The sequence below is a fragment of the Nomia melanderi genome, chromosome 1 (genome assembly GCF_051020985.1).
Source record: "Nomia melanderi isolate GNS246 chromosome 1, iyNomMela1, whole genome shotgun sequence".
Lineage (NCBI taxonomy): Eukaryota > Metazoa > Arthropoda > Insecta > Hymenoptera > Halictidae > Nomia > Nomia melanderi.
Genome location: NC_134999.1, coordinates 9,316,345 through 9,339,497, shown reverse-complemented (window position 1 = coordinate 9,339,497; position 23,153 = coordinate 9,316,345). Strand labels below are relative to the sequence as shown.

At 30.3% G+C, this 23,153-nt stretch overlaps 2 protein-coding genes across 2 annotated transcripts; both read left to right on the top strand.

Annotated features, from left to right (window-relative positions):
* Positions 1-7,174: 7,174 nt before the first annotated feature.
* On the top strand, positions 7,175-9,641 carry TfIIFalpha (transcription factor IIFalpha). The gene is made up of 7 exons (XM_031988363.2): positions 7,175-7,367; positions 7,525-7,571; positions 7,635-8,006; positions 8,079-8,398; positions 8,532-8,818; positions 8,899-9,239; positions 9,331-9,641. The coding sequence occupies exons 1-7, from the start codon at positions 7,344-7,346 to the stop codon at positions 9,542-9,544; spliced, it is 1,605 nt and encodes a 534-aa protein (XP_031844223.1). The 5' UTR covers positions 7,175-7,343; the 3' UTR covers positions 9,545-9,641.
* Positions 9,642-10,389: 748 nt separating this feature from the next.
* On the top strand, positions 10,390-20,795 carry LKRSDH (lysine ketoglutarate reductase/saccharopine dehydrogenase). The gene is made up of 10 exons (XM_031988348.2): positions 10,390-10,628; positions 11,233-11,715; positions 12,332-12,557; positions 13,141-13,468; positions 16,185-16,548; positions 17,178-17,500; positions 18,130-18,379; positions 19,389-19,652; positions 19,916-20,297; positions 20,512-20,795. Exons 1-10 carry the CDS (start codon positions 10,575-10,577, stop codon positions 20,625-20,627), a joined length of 2,790 nt encoding a protein of 929 aa, XP_031844208.1. The 5' UTR covers positions 10,390-10,574; the 3' UTR covers positions 20,628-20,795.
* The last annotated feature ends 2,358 nt before the right edge of the window (positions 20,796-23,153 follow it).

The window sequence follows — 23,153 nt, the reverse complement described above, 5'->3', positions numbered from 1 at the left end:
ACTACCAGAGACTACCTTGATTAATCTTGAAATATTACTAAGAAAATTGGAAGCACTTCTTTGAGTCACAATTTTTGAATAAAGAAAATGAACTGTTTGATTAATTAATATGCATTATCGACCGCGTTCAATCGCAACACTAATCAATAATTTAAACAAAAGCAAGATGCAGAATAAGTAAAAATTAAAAAGATCGTGAATTGCCCATCCGTTGTTGAATTGTCGAATGCTTTGGTGTAATAAAAATATGAATCATGAATATAAATCTGTAACAAAATAAAGGTTAACGCAATGTACATTCAATACAAATGAAATACATACATAACCATGATATAACGAGCACAATGACAAAGTAGTAATAGAATGACGTTCCATCTCAATACTGAGGTTACTCTCAGCATTGGAATGGAACGTCATTGAGTTGCCCTCTTGAGCGACATTTGTCGGGGCCTCTTCGGCATATTGCGTCTTCTTTTCTTCTGCGATCCGCCACATATCTGAAAACCCTGAAACTGCTCGAAGTCAACGAACAACGACTCCTATCGTTGATGTTCACCTCACCTAATTGAGCAGGTTTCGGAACGTTTCGACGCGCTAACACCGAAATCGCGACCGCGACCGCGAAAGCTAACCCCCCAAAACATGAAAAGCTTAAATTGATGCTAGCAGCAAACGGCATTCTCCGTTTTGGATCAGCTTCGAATAAACTCCACAAGTTTTTCCAGTAGCTTACTATCACGCGAAAGGGGGGAGCCTACCAGAACAGAGAAAGTGATAGTCAGCCCCGGCCCCTACCTACTTATTATTAAATCATACATACAAAGAAGGTAAGTTACCTATCCTACCTAGCCCTATATTTAAAAAAATCGCAAAAATTCATTCTCACCAACACACATTATTCCACGGTTCTCACACAGACGCCGGGTGCAAATATATCCTAACACCTAGAGAGGCGTCCTGGGACGCCTCCGACACCCGGGCGACAAGCAAACAATCATACTCTAAAGTACGTACCAAATCCTGAAATCGGTTGGCAAGACTAGAGACCATTGCGACTTAATTAAAATTATTAATTAATTATTAAATTTAATGTGAAATTATAATCTCTGAATGTTATTTGATCGAAATTGAATAATTGCTGATAATAAGAATATTATTGTAATTTAATAATATCCTGATTTGAGTATGGATAAATACATTCGTACATGCTTCATGGAAGATTACATGTGCTAATAGAGTAATAAGAACATGTACGACTGAGATTTATTTAAATTCTATTTTTTAATTTCAACGCAATTCCACTGCTTAACCACATACACACACAAAGTGGAAAATACGTCGTGCACGATGCACTAGCCAATACCAGCCGCCAAAATGTGTAAAAATATAAACAGTTTCATCATACCCATAGCTCTCACTCTCATAAGTAGTACCTGGGCACGTGAGAGAGCTCAAGCAATGAACATGGAATCAATATCCTGAAAATCCTAGTTATAAAATGATATTAGTTTGTGATTTTTATAACGGTCTAATGAATTCTTTGATTCGCAAGAGTTGCTATATTGGACTTGAAATTGGGAATTTAATTCTCTAACTTTTGAAATTAAAGTTGTACTAGTATATAAATATTTTCATTTTCGAAGAAAGAACAAGAGAAATTGAACTTTAATAAGAAAGGAGACTGTAAGTAATATTTTAATAAAAACGAATCTACTCTAAATATTTAACAAATTTTAAAAACTCCTCAGGTGATCCTTTTGTCAATGCAACTGTGCTTAGTGTCAAAAAGGGTATTGCAAAGTAGTAGCTGCGTTGATTCAGAGATCTACGCGTCGCGATTTGTCTTTTTGCACGTAAAATCTAATATATATTCAACTGACTTACTGAATTTTATATAATTGATAAAATTAATAATTATACCGATAAAATTAATTGAATATCTATATATTGCGCGATATTCATTTCAATATTTATAATTAAAATTTATTTAATAAGTATCAATTATTTCATCATCTTTTGATTCGGTAATTAATTAATGTTAGTATTTATGAAGATAATATCGAACGCGATGTACAAGAAAACTCTGACCTTTCTAAGAAATATAACCATGAAATATTACTACTCGCGTTTATGCAAAGCATATCCGCGGTCACTGTGCTCATTATAAAAAAATATTAAAATACAACCAGTCACCCGTGTCATTTCGGACCTTTTGCCCTATGACATGGTGAGTGACCAGAGGAACATTAAACATTGCGATTCACCGCCACAGCTTACAATATTATTTTCACCAGGGCGTCCATCGGTGGAGGTTGTCACCTGCACACAAAATAAAAACAAAACATTTTATAAGGGTCTATGGAACATTAAATACATCAAAGCAAATTATGATATTCCAAAAAGTAAGAACAATTTGGAACATTGAAATTATATTTTAGAAATATTAAAAAATAATGTCAACAATATTAAACAAATTTCAGAATTATTAAAAAAATTTCAAAATCGTTAATAAAAATATTCAAAATTGCCAAGAAAACATTTCAAAATTACTAAGATAACATTTCAAAATTGTCAAAAACATATCAAAATTATTAAAAAATCGGCTTCCAATTATAAATTTTTAATCGAATTGATAACAAAAAGAAAACTCACGTTGATCCATCAGCGAGGAAGCCTGAAGCACATCCTGAGCATCGGTAATGAACTGTGTTATTAGAAGAAAAGGTGTCTCCTAAAACAAAAGAAACATTCATTTAAATATATATAAAAAATATAAAAAATTTTAAATAAAAAGTCAATTGTAAGAAGCTAAACAATTGCAAGGTACGATTAATTTAAAAATATAAGTAAAAGAATTATATTCTTATTTCGAAATGTTCAATATGTTTAAATGTTTATTGAAAACTACATAAAAATGAAATAATAAATTCTCTTTTGAATTCACGAAGTTAGAAAAGAAGATTCTCGGTGGAAAAAAAGGTAATACTACCTTTTCTTTCAGAAAAGAATGAAAATTAAAGATTATATTTGTTGCGGGATAAAATAATTTTCATTAAATAATGTTATGACTAAACAAACTAAAAGCCGCGGTGCTACAGAAATACTTGAATTTCGTAAAAAAATATCGATTTTACTTCCGAAGAACCTTGATGCGTCCGTTATTGGGAATGGACCGGCATGAGAGCCTCTGACCACTGTATCCAAAATAAATCGTCGAAATGCGACACCTGACACTACTGTCTGTGTTTACATGGTCCCTCAACTGCATAGAAAAACGGTTAAGGGTGGGAGCGAAGTCGCTGGGGGGAACGACACGCGACTGGAGGCATCAACCTGATTCGGTTTTTTATAGGGTGAAGAGCTTAAGGGAAGTAATGACCGATGTGTTACGAAATACTTTAAGAATACAATAGGAACTGAACATGATATTCAAATAAAAAATTTGTATGCTGTAAATGCATCATTATGGAGATAATAGTTAGAATTATAAGCATGTTTAACTTTTATCCATTTTCAAGTCGTAAACTATATAAATATTATATTTCGAAAAATGTTGTAAACTATAAAGAACTTTAGTACTATTTAATTTTTTTATGCAAAGATTAACATGTTAAATTGGACAAGAATCTATGGAATAAAACGTGTATTTTAAGTTATATGAAAATATAATTGAAATTACGACGAAGACAGACAAGTTAAAATTATTAAGTTGAAAATAATGTCTCAACTGAGATACGAAAAAATGAAATGCTTTTAGTTTAAAAATCTGAAAGAATTACTGTTGAAATTGTTGAATCTTTAAAAATGCCAATATAAAAAATTACTACTTTAACGAAAACAAAGATATTTGATTTTCCTTTTTTCTCCTTCGATTTCGGCACAGAGAATTAAATTATTCAAGATACTTATAAAAAAATATCGTACAAATACAATGATAAATATAAGTAAATAAATAGATTTCACCCAGTTTCCATAATTACAAAGCTTCGTAAAGTTTCCCTTGAATGTACATTGTTGCATCTTGTTTGCAGCGGTAACCATTATGGCGTCATTTTGCAACGGTTTTTATATCTTGTTTCAATCAGACTCTAACAAAAAATACATCGCAATTTGAATTAATGCTGTTATAATAACTATGCTCAAATAAGAACCATAGTTAAGTTATTAGTTAAGTAGTTAAAGAACTATAGTTAACTATTACCAGGAAATTAATCTTAAAATTTGATAAAATTTTAAATTAAAGCAAATCAAGAAGGGAGAACTACCGCACAAAGTAATGACTGACAGTGTTGCAGTTTCACTTACTATAATTTAATATAATGAGAAAGATATGGAATACGAATTAAAACAAAAAAAACTAAAAAAAATGAATTTAAATATTTAAAACAATCAAGGGAGAAAGAATAATTTATGAAAATGACAACGTAGAAAGAAAGTAAGGGAGGTAAGAACATACCTTCAAACTCAATCAACCTCTTCACGATCATCTAAGGGACTGCCACCGGTTGCGCTCTCCCTAGCACTGATATCCCGAAAGTGGAGGGAGAGGCCTCTCATTGGTCGAACTCTGGTTGCAAACTGGGCAACTGATACGAGCCTATCGCGGAAATTTGAATTGTGATGTTAGAACGCATATATATTATTTTACAATATATTAAGTATTTTTTGCAACAGATAAAAGTTTAAATTATTCAAAGATCAAATAGTTGTTGCTACTGCCAGAATAAACGACGTCATCGATATACTTTAATGAAAATCAATTGTTCCGTGTTTTATAACTGTCAAATATACAGAAATAACAAATTCATAGGTAAATAAATTTCTAATGTGTCATGATGAGGAGCAATGGCGAGTAGTAAGGAAAAGCAGCAACTAAAGTCAAATAGCAGCAAACCATGACATACAGTGCGGAGCAAATAGTGCTACAGGTATAACAGGTGCAACAAGTGTGACGTTCATTTTACATTAGTCCGGCGAACTTGGAGGAGCTCCTGTTAACTAACTACTACTCCTGTTGACTACTAACCATTACTGACCATTACTAACCACTACGGTCATAAATATCAATTATAGTAAAAATATTTCAATATAACTGCTTGCAACATATTATAAAATTAAAATAAATAATTTTATATGCTATAACTTGTTGATAATATCTGAGATTCAGATCTGTTTGGAATTCACTCGCGACAATGTTTTTAGTAATACGTAGAATAATTTGCATGGTCCGAGAAATGTTTTTACGAAAAATTAATTTCGACAAAGCTTGTTTGAAGGAGTGTTGACCGATCCATCGTCGAAAGCGAAGCGACGACGTGAAGAGTGGTTTTAAATTTTCCTAAGTCAATGTTGATCCGTCATTGGTTATTACAATATTATGCTACTGGGGCGGATTTTTGAGTAGAGGTGGAATAGAAAGATTAACATATTTATCGGCGAAAATATTTATGTGACGATGAGATCGCTGGACGTGGAAGCAATCATTTAAACCTTTTCATATAAAAACCAAAATTTTACTTTTCCCATATCTGTGATTGTATTACGGTCGCCGTCGGTGGGTATTCTTATGAGGGTCTTGATCTACGCTCAGATCACAGCGTCGTAAGTCAATATATCAATTTCTGCAAACATGCATACTTTAAATAGGATAGATCGAGAAAGAATTGAATTACGGGGCGAATCGGACAAAAATAAGAAGATTAGTCATACTTGTTACGTTGTTATAGAAATGGACATGCTGACTGTCTATATTACTTCATACACTTTCCTTACAATTCAATACATTTTTAACTGTTTTAAACCGTTGTTTGTCACTAGCAAGTGTTGAAATAGAAGCTACCGCGCGCAAATGTAACGAATTCGTGGCTAGTCCAAAATACGTAGTTGTAATTAAAATGGTAAGCTAAGCTTGTAAGTTCAAATGTGTTTATTATTATTAATCCCTAGGGTGTCTAAATTCAATATTTAATGTACTTTAGACTATTATATTGTATTTTGTTCATTTATTGTATTCACTTTGAAATCTTTGCACTTGTGGATAATCGGATCATGTTGTGCGGAATAAATCCGATCACTTTTTCCTTTGATTGAAATATTTCTATGATTGTGAATATCATGATTATTTATATATAACTGGTACGTACGTACAAAAAAAAAGAAATCAGGGATCATGGAGCCCAGAAAAGATAAAGAGCACGCGATAATAGAGATTAACTCCAAAGAACTGACTGACCATACGTCAATCTGCAGAAATTACGCATATCTTGTACAACCCTACAAAGAAAACTTATTTGTCCAATAACCAAAAGATCAATTTTACATTTGACATCACTTGGCAGTAAAATGATACTTATTGGAAAACAACAAAAGAAGTTAAATACTAGGTCAAAGGAGGACACTATTAAAAGAAGAATGAAGACTAATAAATAACATAAATATAGAATCTTCCAGAGAATAATATTGCATACCAGTGAACAATTGTAAAGGTTTCGAAATTTCAGCATCAATTCTCCTTAAGTCGCCGTTCGTAAAGGAGTTCTCTCCTCTTTCGTTCCCTAGAGTCTAGGCCCTAGACAATCATTGAATTTCTTGCATATTTCTAAATATTCTTAGATTTTATTGGACTTTATTAAACAATGTTGGACAATGTTGTACAATATTTACCAGTGTTAATTAGTGCTGAACAATGTTGACCAGTCGTTATCCACGATAAAAATTACTTCCCCGTTTCTTTGGAGTCAGTCGGGTGGCATGGAGGTTCTTATATGTAATTAATGAAACAAGAGAGGTGGAAGTTTTATAAATGACCAGAATGATCATAATCAGTAATATTCAATAATCTTCTGTTCTCTTATTTATTTAACATTTAAATCAATATCTCAGTATTCTGCAAGATTATACTTGCGTGATTAATATTTTAGAAAATTTGATTAATTGCAATTGATTTTCATATATTCAATATTGAGTTGATATGCAGTCTTTCTTTATTAGTTATAAAGAATTTTTCAATTTTAAATTACAATTCAATATGAATATTGAATCCTTGCTGAAAATGTGTGTAGTTTTTACCATATTGACTGGTTTATCATATTTATTACTTTGTCAACTTGATCATAGAGGGCAGAGTAAAAACTCTGTTGTTTTATACAGTTGGTAATATAGAACATGTGACTCCGAGTCCCATAAGCTTGTAATGTCTATCCTGTACCTTGTCTATGGTTGGTGGTCCTGTACCTACGTATCGATATGAGAATGTCAAATTAAAGTGAAAATATCATTTGGTATTGACATCTGTTCTTGAAACGATTGTTTACGTTTAGTAAGACGTCGAGAGTTTAATTAAAATGACTTCACCTGCTGCACCAAAGGTATGTATAATAAAAGATTTGTAATCATACTATCCTATGTTAACATTATACATTAATTGATGTGATTACATTCTACATTAGGTTATTGTTTCATGTGTTAACTTCTCTTATAATTATTTCAATCCAAATCTAATACGTTATGCATTTTACTTTTTAGGTTGCAGTTGTACAGTCTATACAAGAATATAGTATACGAGTACCAAAGTATGTAAAATTATTTACTTAAGAATTTTATTATGTCTACTACATGAAAAAATATTATTTCAGAAATAATAAAAAGAAGCACAATGTAATGAGATTTAACGCAACATTAAATGTTGATTTTTCAAAATGGTCACAAGTGAAAATGGAACGTGAAAATAATATGAAAGAATATAAAGGAATAGAAGAAGAAATGCCAAAATTTGGTGCTGGATCTGAATTTGGACGAGATGCCAGAGAAGAAGCCAGAAGGAAAAAATTTGGTATTACCAGTAGAAAATACAAACCAGAGGATCAGCCATGGATTCTTAAATCTGGTGGAAAAACTGGGAAGAAGTTTAAAGGAATAAGAGAAGGTGGTGTGAGTGAAAATGCTGCTTATTATGTTTTTACACATGCTGCTGATGGAGCCATAGAAGCTTTTCCACTACATGAATGGTAAGATAGTTTAGTTTTGTAAAAATTGTTGTTAAATACTGTAACACATTAAATTAAACATTATTTGTATAGGTATAATTTTCAACCTATTCAGAGGTATAAAGCATTGAGTGCAGAAGAAGCAGAACAGGAATTTAGTCGTAGGAATAAAGTAATGAATTATTTTTCACTAATGTTGCGTAAGAGGCTTAGAAATGATGAAGAAGGAGCAGATGATGAAGAAATAATGGAAGGTGGAAAGGGTAAAAAGCCAAATAAAAAAGAAAAAGATTTGAAAATATCTGAGATGGATGAGTGGATGGATAGTGATGATGACGATTCTGCTAGTGATGATGAAGAAACTAAGAAAAACTCTGACGATGAAGAGGACAATAAAAAGAAGAAAGGCAAAGGTAAGCTTTAAATATATACTCTTTTTATTTTTAAACAATAACTTCTAACTCTTATTTATTACTGCAAAGAACGAAGTTTTTATTTTATACATTTCTGTTCAACTAATTCATTTAACACAAGTACGTATATTAGTTGTTTCTCAGAAAAAGAAACGGAAAGAAAAAGCATCAGATGACGAAGCGTTTGAAGAAAGTGATGATGGTGATGAAGAAGGTAGAGAGTGTGATTATATTTCTGATTCCTCTGATTCTGGATCAGAATTGGAACAACAAAAAGAAATTAAGTCGGTTGCTGAAGAAGATGCATTAAGAAAATTGCTTGCATCTGATGAGGAAGAAGATGAGGAAGAGCAAGCAGATAAAAAGGATGGTGACGAAGACAAAGACGAAGAGGATGAAAATAAAGAAAAAGAAGATAAGGTAAAAATAATAAAACCAATTTATTTATATCTGTTACCTATTGACATAAAGCTACGGTTCATTTCCCTTTAATATCTTAGGATAAGGATAAGAATAGTAAAGATTCTGAGAAAAAGAAAGATAAGAAAAAGAAGAAAAAGCTGTCTAAGAAGAAAGATCTGAAGAAAGCTTCAGGAAAGGATTCATCTAGTGACTTTTCTAGTGATTCAGGCTCAGAATCTGATACGGTCAAAGAAAAAGATAATAAGAAATCGAATAGTGCACATAGCTCAAGATCCGCAACTCCGACACCTGTTGTGGCTGGAATGTCAGATCCCCTAAAGAGAAAACAATCTGGTTCCCCGGATTTGTCACAAGCGAAAAAATTGAAATTAGATAATTTCAATTTGGTACCAGTGAGTTCGTACATACCAGGAGCTAGGTATGTATTATATTAAGTTTGAATACTGTCCTTTGATTTTAGAATTTATAAAATTAAACAGATTGAAATACAAATTTTTTATATGTTATAGTGAATCTGGAATTACGGAAGATGCGGTTAGACGTTATCTTATGCGTAAACCAATGACAACTACAGAACTTTTGCAGAAGTTTAAGTCAAAAAAGACTGGACTTACTTCTGAACAATTAGTAAATGTAATGACTCAGATACTGAAAAAAATTAATCCTACCAAACAGACAATAAAGAATAAAATGTATTTATCTATTAAAACACAATCCAATTGATATTAGTACAATTGTTTGCACATGTTATATCAATATTTATTTTGTCTATGGCAAAAAACTAGGTATTTGTAAGATAATAAAATAAATTGGTTACAAAGATATTTATAATTTTATTTTTACCTTTTATATACTGTAATAAACCCAGCAAGTGAACGAAACTAAAATTTTCAACACTTTTTTAAATTGTATAGTATTTTTATGCTATTTCAAATTGCTTTGTAATCTATTGTTATTATAGAATCAGTAAAATAATGCTTGTGGAAGTATGAAATTAATAATTTTATCATATTAATAGTAAAGTTAACTTCTAATTGTTTAAATATTGGAGTATTCAATCTTATTTTCATTGGAAAATTCTGCAAACAATTTATAAAAATTTCATAAAAATATAATGAGATTGATAGATGACACAAGGCTGCTTTGTTCAATACGATTTAAAAATTTGTAATACTATTCTATGCATCATTGTTAGCATTCCAACTTGCTTACACTTCATATTTGATTTTACACTCTTATTGGATTTAAGACACACGATGAAGCAACTAATAAAAAATACTTATTTCATGAGAAATGATTCCAAGTCTTTTAGTTCACCATTAACTGAAACAAACTTTCTTGGCTTATAAGACAACTACATACATTGGGAGTAAATACTATATTTTATTACGGTAGAATTGATATACAAATAATTCTTTATCATGTAGATTCATAAATATCATGCTATTTGTATGTAAATCTTAGTGATTATAACTATGGTCACGTGGCTATGGAAAGTTGAAGTCTCCTGATAATTAATTGGCTTTGAGTTTATCAATGATGTGGTAATACTCTTGCATTGACCTCTTTGACCTATGTAATATCAAAACAGCAATACAGAAACGTCAATTCAAAGTAAAAGTAAACGGATTGCACCATTGTGTGGAAGTTTCTTGCTACTTCACTGTATATTTTATCAAAAATTGTGAATAGTGGAAACTGTAAACTGTCAACGAACCTTTTAAAACATTTTATTTGATTGAATGAAGTTACTATGAGGATTTTGCAGTTACTCAAGCGTGAATTTAGTACGCGTTCTTTGTCAACCGTATGTACAACTACATTCATAAATGTCAATACTAAAGCGAACAAATATTAACACATTTTTTAAAATATAGTGCTAACGTTTTAATTAAAAATGTTAGTTTCTTCAAATTTAGAACTTCTGATTCTATTATTAGTTGAGATAGAAAATATTAAATTGTCATTTCAAATGTGAATAACAATATTCGAAATCAAGTTTACATGTCAACAATTACATTCAAATTCAAGTTTAAATTTTAATAACATTTAAATTCCACTAATTTCTTAAAAATTCGTTTAAATTTAAATTGTGACGTTGCTTGTACTTATTTTTACATTTTTATACTTGGACTTATAGAACAAAAATTCTAATTGCAGTTTTTAAAGTTTATTGCAATGATCTGAGTCAATCCAAGTCCGAGTTTCAATTGTTAAAATTGAAAAAATTAAATTCAAATTTCATTAATTAAATTTACATATAAGTTTTAATTTCAAATAATTCCGTTTAAGTTCATTTTACTGATTAACAAAATATAAGACGTAATACACCAATAAACATTTAGTAGTTTGAAATACGCAGATTTATGAAATGATAACATATGTTCATTAATTGGAAATAATTTTTTTAGAGCTTGAAGGGTAAAACAATCGCGATCAGGAGGGAGGATCAATCAGTATGGGAAAGAAGAGCACCTTTAGCGCCCGCGAATGTCCGTCGATTAATTAGAGCGGGGGTGAAGGTGATTGTGCAACCAAGCAACAGGAGGGCTTATCCTGCACAATCATATCAAGCTGCAGGCGCTATATTACAGGAAGACATTAGTTCTGCCTCTGTAATTTTTGGGGTGAAGCAAGTCCCTGTCGATCAGCTTATATCTAATAAAACGTATTGCTTCTTTTCTCATACTATTAAAGCACAGGAGAGTAACATGCCTCTCCTAGATGCTATTTTAGAAAAAAATATACGTTTGTTGGATTATGAAAAATTAACGGATGTCAATGGACAAAGGGTGGTAGCTTTTGGAAAGTATGCTGGTGTAGCTGGTATGGTGAACATACTGCATGGACTTGGATTGAGATTGTTGGCCCTTGGACATCACACACCCTTTATGGTACGTGCAGCCCAAATCTCAACAGCAAAATGTAACGTCAAATTGTGGTAATTCCATTCAAATTTGAATTTAAACTTCATTCACTGATTTCAAAATAAAAATTCTAATTTTGAGAATGTTAACGTCTTTCTGCAAATTCAAATTCAAATTCAAATTGAAGATATTGAATGTAAAATACTTTGTCACTTTCAGCACTTAAAAAATTTGAAAAAATTTAAATTAATACAGAATCAATTCCTGGATTTTAAATGGATATATTTTTTATGAATTGGATAATCATCTTTGTCGTGATGTTTATCCTACATTTATTCCGGTGCGTATATTTTTCATTTGTATGTTAAATCATTGATTCTAATTTTGATTAAATTAAAAAAAATTTTGAAAGTGTCGTTAGTAACGAATCATTACAAGACATGTAATAGAAAAATTTTATTAGTAAGTTTTGTAAATATGATGTTTAATTTGAAGTTGGAATTACTACATTTGCATTCGAATTTAGATTAAATATTCCAACGGTTAAATTTCAATTCGATTTTTAAAAACAGGTTCAAATATAAGTTTTCTTTCAATTCTAATGATTATAAAAGTTCAATGTTAAATATTAATATTTATATAGCACATTGGACCAGCGCATAATTATAGAGATTCAGCAATGGCCCGACAATCAATTCGAGATGCGGGTTACGAAATAGCATTAGGTGCTATGCCGAAATCTATTGGGCCACTGACCTTTGTGTTTACTGGCAGCGGCAATGTCAGTCAAGGTGGTCAAGAAGTCTTCCAAGAACTTCCACATGAATACGTACCACCAGAAATGTTGAAAAAAGTCGCTGAACATGGCGGTAAGTTACTATCTAAAGACGGTTATTGACGTTTGAAGCTTGGAAATTACGGATATAATATATCCTTTTAGAAAAATTATTTTGTTGTTTTATTGTTATTATAATTAACTTTTATAAGACGTATAAAGAAGTTTTATTATTTAACGTTTCAAATTATATTAAAAAAGCTCTTAAAAATCCTTATGTGGTTGAATGTTATATTGATGCCCAATGGTACGAATCCAAAATAACGTACCTTCGACAGTTTGTTAATTCAGAAGGATTATTAATTTTTCGTTCGTTTAAGAAAAAATATTACACAATAATAAAGGGTATGATTAATGATGGATAATGATTAATGTACCTCTCGATCGTGGTTGAACTTATTTCAAACTGCTCGAGCCTCAAACACTTGAAGACTTCGCACTTGTCACGATGAGGGTGGTAATACTTGTACACGTCATTATTTCTCAGTGCCCGGGTCCATTTGCACTCAGATCTTCAAACATTTTATCTCTTTTCTCTTCTTCTAATGGCTGAAAGAAAAGAATTTTTTTTACAATTTTATTTTTTTTAATCATTTTCAATATATTCAACATTTCAGATACAACAAAAATATATGGGTGCGAGGTAAGACGAAGACATCATCTAGAGAGGAAAGAAGGAGGTGGTTTTGATCCCGATGAATATGATAAGCATCCTGAGAGATATATTTCCACTTTCAGCAAAAAGATTGCACCATATGCCTCAGTCATTATAAATGGTATATACTGGGCTATTGATTCGCCAAAGTTACTGACATTACCGGATGCTAAATATTTACTAAGGCCAGCTTATACTCCTTGGTTACCTATAAGTGTTGGTGCCCCAGCCCTCCCTCATAGAATGTTAGCCATCTGTGATATATCTGCTGATCCTGGAGGCAGTATTGAGTAAGACTAATATAATGTATTGTGTATACTCTACTAATATTTTTTAAATTATTAACCTTGTGAATGTTATCTTCCTCACTTATAGTGAGTGATGCATTGGTGGATGTGCCATTTTATATGAGACAAGTTCTATTGTAAGTTATATACAACATACAACGTTATTCGTTAATTAATAAACACTAATTTCCGTATGATGATAGCTATGTAGGCTTGTGTTAATTATAACAAGATCATAATGGGTATATTTGACTTATGCTTAACATTTGTAAGACAGATTAATTATATTTAAAATGACCTATCGGTCTCCGGAAATCATCTATCGAACTCCGCCAATGAGTCACAATATTTATAATTGGATTATGATTTGTTCGATTAAATTGTTTTCATGTTGCATAATATAGTCTAGAAAGACTTTTAGATTTTTCAGAGAAACCTATAATTTTTTATACTCTTTAGCGAATCTGAAACTGAGTTTTGCAAGGGTTATAAAATATATGTTTCCCTAATTTAGTTAAAAAAATTAATAAAAAGATTTTTTAGATTGTAAAAATAAGTCCAAAAATGAATAAAGTTAAAAATAACATTTTGTTATGAAGTACTTGTTTTAATTTTTATTTAAAAGTTCGAAAATGTCAAGCCTAAAAATTCAAGTATGTGTTGATATTCATAAGTAGTAGAAATGGAAGGTAAAGAATAGACACACAATCTTATACCTCTCAAGTACATACCTACGTTGCTGGTAATTTTTTAAATTTAATTTTCAGGGAAAGAAAGTTTTACACAAAAGAATTTCATGTTTTTTCGACTTATTTTTGCATGTAGAATAATATTTTCTCTGGTTGTTCCATTTGTCGTGAAGCATTTTATATATACAGTTGAGTCTGTTTATAATAAGCGCATACCACTGTATATGTTGGGTGTCTCAAGAATATCGAACCACTTCGAACATTCATTTTCCTTTCGTAAATACAAAGTTCAGTTACATACAAATCAAACAAGATTTTTATCATTTTTCAGGTTGAGGTTTTATTTTTAAATGATAACAATTGAAAATTAAAACTTCAGCTTACTGAGCATATTGTTAAAAACAGAATGAATTAAATAAATATTTAGAATTAATAAAAATAATTAAATTGATTTTAAAAAATACATTTTCACTGTTACATAAACAGATACTTTCTATCACTCCCACGTTTTATCATATTGATTGTGTGTTTTATGTATTCTAACAATAATCTTCACATCGTATACAAGTATACATTCAATTTCTTTGTGTAACTGTATATGTTTCGGAATATTTACCACCGTGAGAAACTCTGTAAACAGAAAATGGTCCCTTTGCTGTACATTTATGACAATCTTTAAACGTCTATTTCCCTTTTCCTTCTTGGTTATCGCGGTGATGAAAGCCAAACGATTGTTCGAAACACTCGAAGGTTTGCGTTCTGTAACAGTTACATGAATGTAATAGTATTCGTCCGTTCATGCAGTGTTGTTGCTGGTCGCGTTTGTCCCGTGCACACGGGTTTCGAGTTAAGTGGATATCTCTGTATATGAGCACTCAAGTGCTTCATAAGAGCAAAGAAGCTCTTCCGCTGTTTCTGCATAATGTTCTTCTTGTTTGTTTTCGTGAAAGTTGAGTTATGCGCTTTCATATGTCTCCCAGGCTCCCTTTTAAACTTAACTTACAATTAGCTTTGATTCGAAATGACTGTCCTGACAATGCTCTCTAATTTGAGGTCCAACGAAGCGGTACTTTCGTTTATTTTCGCTTCACTTATGCCAGGGAACTCCTTCTTTAAATATTTTAAACTATCCTCGTCTTTGTTCTTCGTTTTCATAAAATAGTCAAAACGAAAGGTAAAATCTGGTAGACAAAGGAAACTGTTAGGATTTTCCAGTAATATATATATATATATAATATTTAATTAAAATTATATTTAATTAAAATATATAATTAATAAATATAAAAGTTCAGAACCATACCTGCATATTAAAGAACAATCTTGATACTCTTACCAATTAACCAAATATATTTAATTTATAATTAACCAAATATATATACATATATAGGCAATATATTTGGTTAATTGGCAGAATCATTATAAAATAACTGCATAACTTCTAAACAAATACAATTGTATAATAAAGTAGTTATAAAATTACTTGATTAGACTCGTTAAAGGAAAAAAAGATTGTATTAAATCCAATTGTGATTTGTTTTTGCTGTAAGTAAATGTTATGTTGTTTAATTTTGATTTCTTTAATTCAAGAAACATTTCAAATAAAAATTAAAAACATTAGGGAATTTTGTTGGTATGAGATTACTTGCACAAAAAAATAAGTACAGGTTAATCTTAGAAAATCAGAAACTCTAGGAAAAGCTTAACCTTTAAAGAAACTCAACGTGATAGATTCTTATTTTTGAAAAATGCGTTCATTGTATGAAAATATACAAAGAACAAATTTCGTGTCATTTATGTTATTGAGACACAGGAAATAAACATAAAGAATATAACATTCCACTTAAAACAAATCTTTTTTTATAGCTATCTTCTCATATAGTTAATTTAAATACTGGTTTAACCGATGTCTTTGTGGGACATTTTATGTGAAATAGACTGTGACATTATGTACTAATTCGTCAATTGCAATGTAATTTTGAACTGATGTTACGCAAAGGAAATGTTCTTAGATAATTTTGGGATGTTCATAGATTTATGAACGAGTGTACAACGATCGACACGCCATTTTGTTTGTATGATGCTGATCGTAATAAGGACACCAAATCCTTCAAAGGTCCAGGAGTCTTAGTGTGTTCAATAGACAATATGCCAACTCAACTTCCAAAAGAATCCACAGATTTCTTTGGAAATCTTTTGTATCCATATGTGTTGGATATTATTCAATCCGATGCCAAGTTACCATTGGAAGAACACAAATTTAGCCCAGCAGTGCAGGATGCAATAATTGCATCTAATGGACGGTTGACTCCAAATTTCGAATATATTCAGGATCTGAGGTTACTAAATCAGCGAAGCAAACATAAAGCAGATAACAAAGAACCGCAGAATAAAACGGTATGAAGATGTCTTGTACCTAAAATAACTTTTAATACTTCAGTTTTAATATATTTCGTTTACTAATATTTATTCTTCGAATGGTAGTTTCTCTATCTATTTTGAGTTAGATTGACTTTGAATAGCTATCTGTAATAAATTTAATGAAGAGACATTTTGTCATATAGGTTGAAAATAATACAAGTATTGACATTGCGCTTTCATTTCTTTTTAAATAATTTAAATATTAACATTAAGATTTATTATTTTTTTAATAATAGTGTTCTCTACCAGTTAAAAAATAATGTATATTCTAATATTACCTTTTATGTCTTATTTATAAGCCTTAATGAAAACATATTTTTAATACTTAAATATCTTATTATTATTATATGTCAAATTTTAATTACTTCTATTTAAATTTTATATAATTAATAGTACTTGGAATTATTATTTCGGACTATGATTAATGAATATTTGTATTATTTCGAGATAACAGTATTAATACTTGCAGTTCTTGATAACTGGTTCAAGTACAATTTTTTCATTAGCAATAAAAACGTTAATATACATTTCGTTAAAAAATTTAAAAAAACCCTTAATAGTGGTCAGATATTATGCAATAAAGTAATACTATTTTGTACAAACAGGTGGTTGTACTGGGTGCAGGATACGTTTCCGCACCATTAGTCGAATATTTACATAGAGCTAGCAATATACGATTGATCGTTGCATCCCAATTAAAGGAAGAGGCTGATGTATTAGCAAATAAGTTTTCCGGAGTGGAACCAATTTTTCTGAATGTATTAGAACGACCGGATACTTTAAAAGACATTGTTCAATCTGCAGATGTAGTAGTTTCATTACTACCTTATTCTCTACATCATGTTGTTGCTAAAGCTTGTATAAGCGCTAAAACTCATTTGGTAACTGCAAGTTACATGAACGAGGAGGTGAAAGCTTTGCATGATGAGTGAGTATGATATTTTAATTTGTCGAATAATTGTTCATAAAACGATGTGGAAAAAAAGAGTTGATATCAATAGACATTCTGAACTATTACCTCCAATCGATGTCGTAGTTGTTTGCATTATCTGTAGGAATATACGTGAGGTATTTGTAGGTATGCTGAATATTTTTGTAAATATTTATAAAAATGTTTATAATGTTCAAATTTTAATTGCAAAATTAAACCACTAAGGAAAGTAAATTATTTGAAGTGAATCTTTTCTGTAAGAAAATAGGAATGTGACATAAACTCGCCTAAAATTAAGTACTTTTAAATTAACAGCAATGTTAGAGAAATATTGATTATGTGGTCAAAACGTAAAGTCATTGTATATACAATTTTTTTCATCGCTGTAAGACGCATGAATATTTGTAAAACACTTTCTATTTCTTTTCAAACTGGACAGTCACTTCTTATTATTTATTTTAATGATTGCAGTAGTAATAACAACTAAGTATAGGAAAAAAACAATTGAACATGTACATATTACTAATAATTGTAATAGCATTGATAAGAATAGGAGTAATGATGGAAATAGTAATAAGATTAATAATAACAAATATTATTACATTGTTCTTTTTTAATAACATTAGGGCAGTAGCAGCAGATGTAACAATACTCAACGAGGTAGGTTTAGATCCTGGAATCGATCATCTATTGGCTTTAGAATGTTTCGACAATGTGAAGCAAGCTGGTGGAAAAATAGAATCTTTCGTGTCTTGGTGTGGAGGTTTACCAGCGCCAGAGTGTTCCGACAATCCATTACGTTATAAATTCAGTTGGTCACCGCGAGGAGTATTATCAAATACCTTAGCAGCAGCAAAATATTATTATGACAAGCAAGTGAGTATAATACAGTATATAATTTTCATTCATCAATAAATAAAGTCTTATTTAATTCAATGAGAATTAACATATAATAAAATTAATTTAATTTCATCATACATGTTTTATAATTACTTTTAAATTATTATATTTTAAGACAGAGTCTTATTTCGAATGAGATATAAATAGAATGTGAAATAATTTATTTCGTTAAAAAGATGAGTTTTAAAATAAAGTATGTAATATATATTTCTATACTATCATTAAAAATAGAATTAAATGTGGTGTACAATTGTCCTAATTTAAAGATTGTTCAGATTTTTTCTGGAGCTAAATCGATCCTGAATATATCAATTCTTGTATATATAGGTCTGTTGTTTTTGATAGATTGTCAATAACGTTTTTTATTGTAGCTTTTATATCTGCAAACCATCTGCAGGCATTGGTGATGCTGACATGTAAACAGTGTTATCATGTCTCGTAATTCAATTATCCTCGTCTTCATTGGTCCTTAAAATTTTATCGTTTCGAAGGAACATCTTGTACCTTCTTACCTACCTCAGGTCGATTTTTACACTACCGATATAGCAGACTGAAACACTGCAGTAGTATTCATTAGTTTAATAGAGGCTAATGGTATAGTAGAACATAGTACTTACTGTTATAGCATTTACTAATCTACATGTTAAAATTAAATGAAGATTTTCAAACAACTAAATTATTAACAGTACGTTTACAAACCGCGTCAGTTTGACGCGTATTAAGTTTCACAAATATTATTTAGTAAATGTTTACGTTGATTTTGGTTGTTTCAATTACACAAATGTATACATTAATTGTCTAGTTTTAAACTTCTAATTTCCAAGATCAGCATAAGAGAACATCAAATTTTCTAGAAACAGTAGAATAAACTGTACAATAAACGTCTGTAAATCTAGTGTTAATAAGATAATTACAATTTAATTAATATTCTTTTAACTATTTCCCCTGTAATTTCTATGGAATCGTTAATACTTTTATTTCGAAGGTAATCGAAATACCAGCTGGTGGAAATTTAATGTCTGCTGCTCAAGATTTAGACTTTTTACCAGGATTCGCTTTAGAGGGCTATCCAAACAGAGATAGTACCATCTATAAAGAATTGTACGGAATAAATAATGCCAACATAGTACTACGCGGCACTTTAAGATTTAAAGGGTTTTGCGACACAGTACGAGCATTGCAATATCTTGGCCTCGTTGATCCGAATCCTCATCCATGTCTGCACCCAAATGGACCAGATATAACTTGGGTATGTGTATACGGCGTATCTTCATTTGTTTTTGTTGTTTATTTAAAATTTTTAATATTTAGATGCTTATGCTCACTATCAGAAATATGTAAATTTATTTTACATAGGTATTAACGAAACGAAATATCCAACCGTTTTTAAAAGTCTCATTTCATTAATTGCACCTTACTTTTCATTTGATTAATCACTGCGTTGTTCTTTTTTATCGTAGTTCTTAAATAATTTTTAGAAAAATTAATGTAAAATATTTTCCCTATTTTCAGAGAGTACTCATATGTAATTTATTAGGCTTAGCAAATGATAACATCTTTTACGAAAATCTTAAAAGAAAGTTAGGGGACGTATTAAATTCGGATGCTGCTGTGCATGCAATTGAGGACTTAGGACTTCTTAAAGAGGATTTAGTGTTAAAATTAAACACTCCCCTTGATACAGTGACACATTATTTGTCGAAGAAATTGAGCTATGAGCAGAATGAAAGAGATCTCGTGATCTTGAGACATGATATTGGCATACTTTGGCCAGATAACAGACGGGAAACGAAAGGAATTAATTTGGTGTTGTATGGAGATGAGAAAGGGCATTCTGCAATGGCGCGCACGGTTGGATACCCAACTGCCATTGCTGTGAAAATGATCCTTGACGGTAGATAAATCATTTAAAAAATTAATTCATTTATTATATATAGATAATATATAACTATTAATATTTATTAGAACACTTATATAATTACATGTAATTAATATAAATTGAACAGTATATATTATACATATATACATGTATAAATTTATTGGGAAATAAACCGTTCATTATTTATTAATTTTACTATTATTAATAATTTTCTTAATGTTTATTTCAGGTGAAATCCAACAAAGGGGCGTAGTACTTCCGTTCACTGCAGATATTTATCGACCTTTATTGAATCGTCTGAAGGCAGAAGGAATGGAGTTCTTTGAGACGTCGAAGTGGCACTAATTGTTTCTCAATTAATAATTTACAACATATTGTATAAATAAAATTTAATAATCAAATAAGTTTTTGTAAATAAATCATTCTCACTAATTCTATTGTAGACATTTGTAAACATGGCAATAGATACGTGTATCGGATACTACATTCGAATAAAAACTTATATAATCCTTGTATGAATTCATTTATGGAAATAATACATCATTTTCCATATTAAAAAGACGAGTAATATTTTGTACACTAATATCAATATCGAAATCACAATTAGAATAAAAGGAATTTTAATAGAATACATACTTTTTGCAATGACTGTACTTAAAGTTCAATTCTGAACAGAGATTCATTGAAACGTGATTGATGATGTTTTTTAACTTTAAGATTTATTCTTTTTTGGTGAAGTTCTTTTACAAAACTATAGTATTTATTGAACGGTAAGTTGAAGTGAAGGTTATCGAAAGGAAATAGCGTTTCCGCAGTGATTTTATGGTTCTCGAGAGCTGTAGAAGCAGTGGTTTCAGGTGCCAGACAAATTGCCCCAGTAAGTTCGCATCAACGAAAACTCCTCTTGCAGGTTTTAAGAATTCAAGAACGGTGCCAGCGAGCTGTCGTCGGACATGTCCCTTCAGGATTTAATTTAGTGCTAGCGAATATAATTAGAAGGTCCAATCAAGCATTATAATTATGTGGTATATCCATTAATTTAAAACTATAATTACATTCATTTTTACAAAGGAATTCATTCTAATTTCCCTTATTTAATTTAATTTGTATTCGAATTTCATGTGTTATCTTCATGCTGCTTGTTATTCAACTGTAATTAATTGTAGAATTACATTCTTCTAATCAAGGATTTTTTATGAGTAACGCATTTATACTTCGATCCTTTTAAAACAGTCTTTCCAAGTAAATAAATTGAATTTAAAGAAAGTATGTAAGGAAAGAATATTTTAATGTAAAATAATAACAAAAAACTCATATACTTACTGTGCTCTTTCAATCAAACATGAAACTGTTAATTTAAAAAATTCGTTATATCGGTTTAAATCTTACAACTAACAGAAGTATTATACTAATGTAAAGTTTAACTGTTTATCGTTCCATGGAATACTTTAAGCTTATTGTTAGACCAGTAATCAATTTTATTAATCTAGTATATCTGTCTACTGACTTAACGAATGTAACTTCGGAACCGAAGTTACAAATTGGTAGAAAATAGTATTACGATCTCATAGATATTTCGGTTCAAATACATAGCGAAGTGTCTGGTGGTTTCCCGTGTGAACATTGAAGTTACTCTATTAATTTCGTGCGCGGTTTGTACGTTTCACAGACAGAAGTCCGCTTCAGTTGAATTCAAGCTACGTACGACGGATTTTCAAACAATTGCTCAAGTAGTTCCTTGGTTGCGGAAAAGAATAAGTAAAACTGAGAATTAAATTTGAATTTAATTGAAAATAACAACAACGTAGCAGGACTGGGAAAATACTTCTCTTATCAACTATAGTATCATATATTACATTAACATTTATTTATTTCTTGAAAGTTATTCGTAATTAGAAACTGTATAAGCTTTGAATACTTACCGAACATTATTTGCAAAACTGGACATTAAATTGTAATCCAATTATAATTCGACCTATTTTGTTGAAAGTAATGTTTTGCGCATTCATCACGTAATTATGACTTTATTAATAAAATATATAGGATATATGAAAGCTAAAGTAGTCATTCAAAAAGAAGTTATATGTGTAGTAACGAATAAATTTGGTACATATTATAATTCATGTAATCAAATTAATCGGTAATAAATAAGGAAAGTAATTCAAGGTACTAAATGATTCTGAGTAAATTAAATTCTGTTCATAACATAATAACCTTAACTTCTTGATTATGAAAGCACACAATTTTCAACTACAATGAAGATAAACTTACCCTTTTTCGTATGAGTGTTAGTATATTTACTGTTCATATATTTCCTATACTATGTATTTATGTTGGAATAACAAAAGCGTTATTATTATAATATAAAATTAATTTATTTTTCAAATTAATGGTGCTTTCGTTGCGTACTTACACCCTTTGTTTTGATTAACGAATCAAGTTATCGATCGTCTCACAGGTAATGAATTTCTATATTTAGCGTTCGTAATAACAATAATGCAGTAATACCGTACTGGAAAAAGAAAAAAATGAATTTTATAATTGTGAAATACGATTTGCATGAAATGTACCTCATTTCCTGGGACCTTGATTTAAAAAAGTAGTCTGCGATGCATGGAATTATAGTAGTTGTAAGAAGTAGAAATTGTTAATAAAATAAAATACCAGAAAATAAAAACAATTCCAAAAACATATATTTTCACTCGAATACTACCATGAATACATGAAGAAATCGAAAAAACCTAGTAAAACAATTTTCATAAGGATGACATATTCATCCTTTGCACTCGAGATTTGACTCTCAGTCACCACTTGATTTGATGCAATAAAATTATGAAATTTGATATTTAATATTGTACTTTTATATAATGC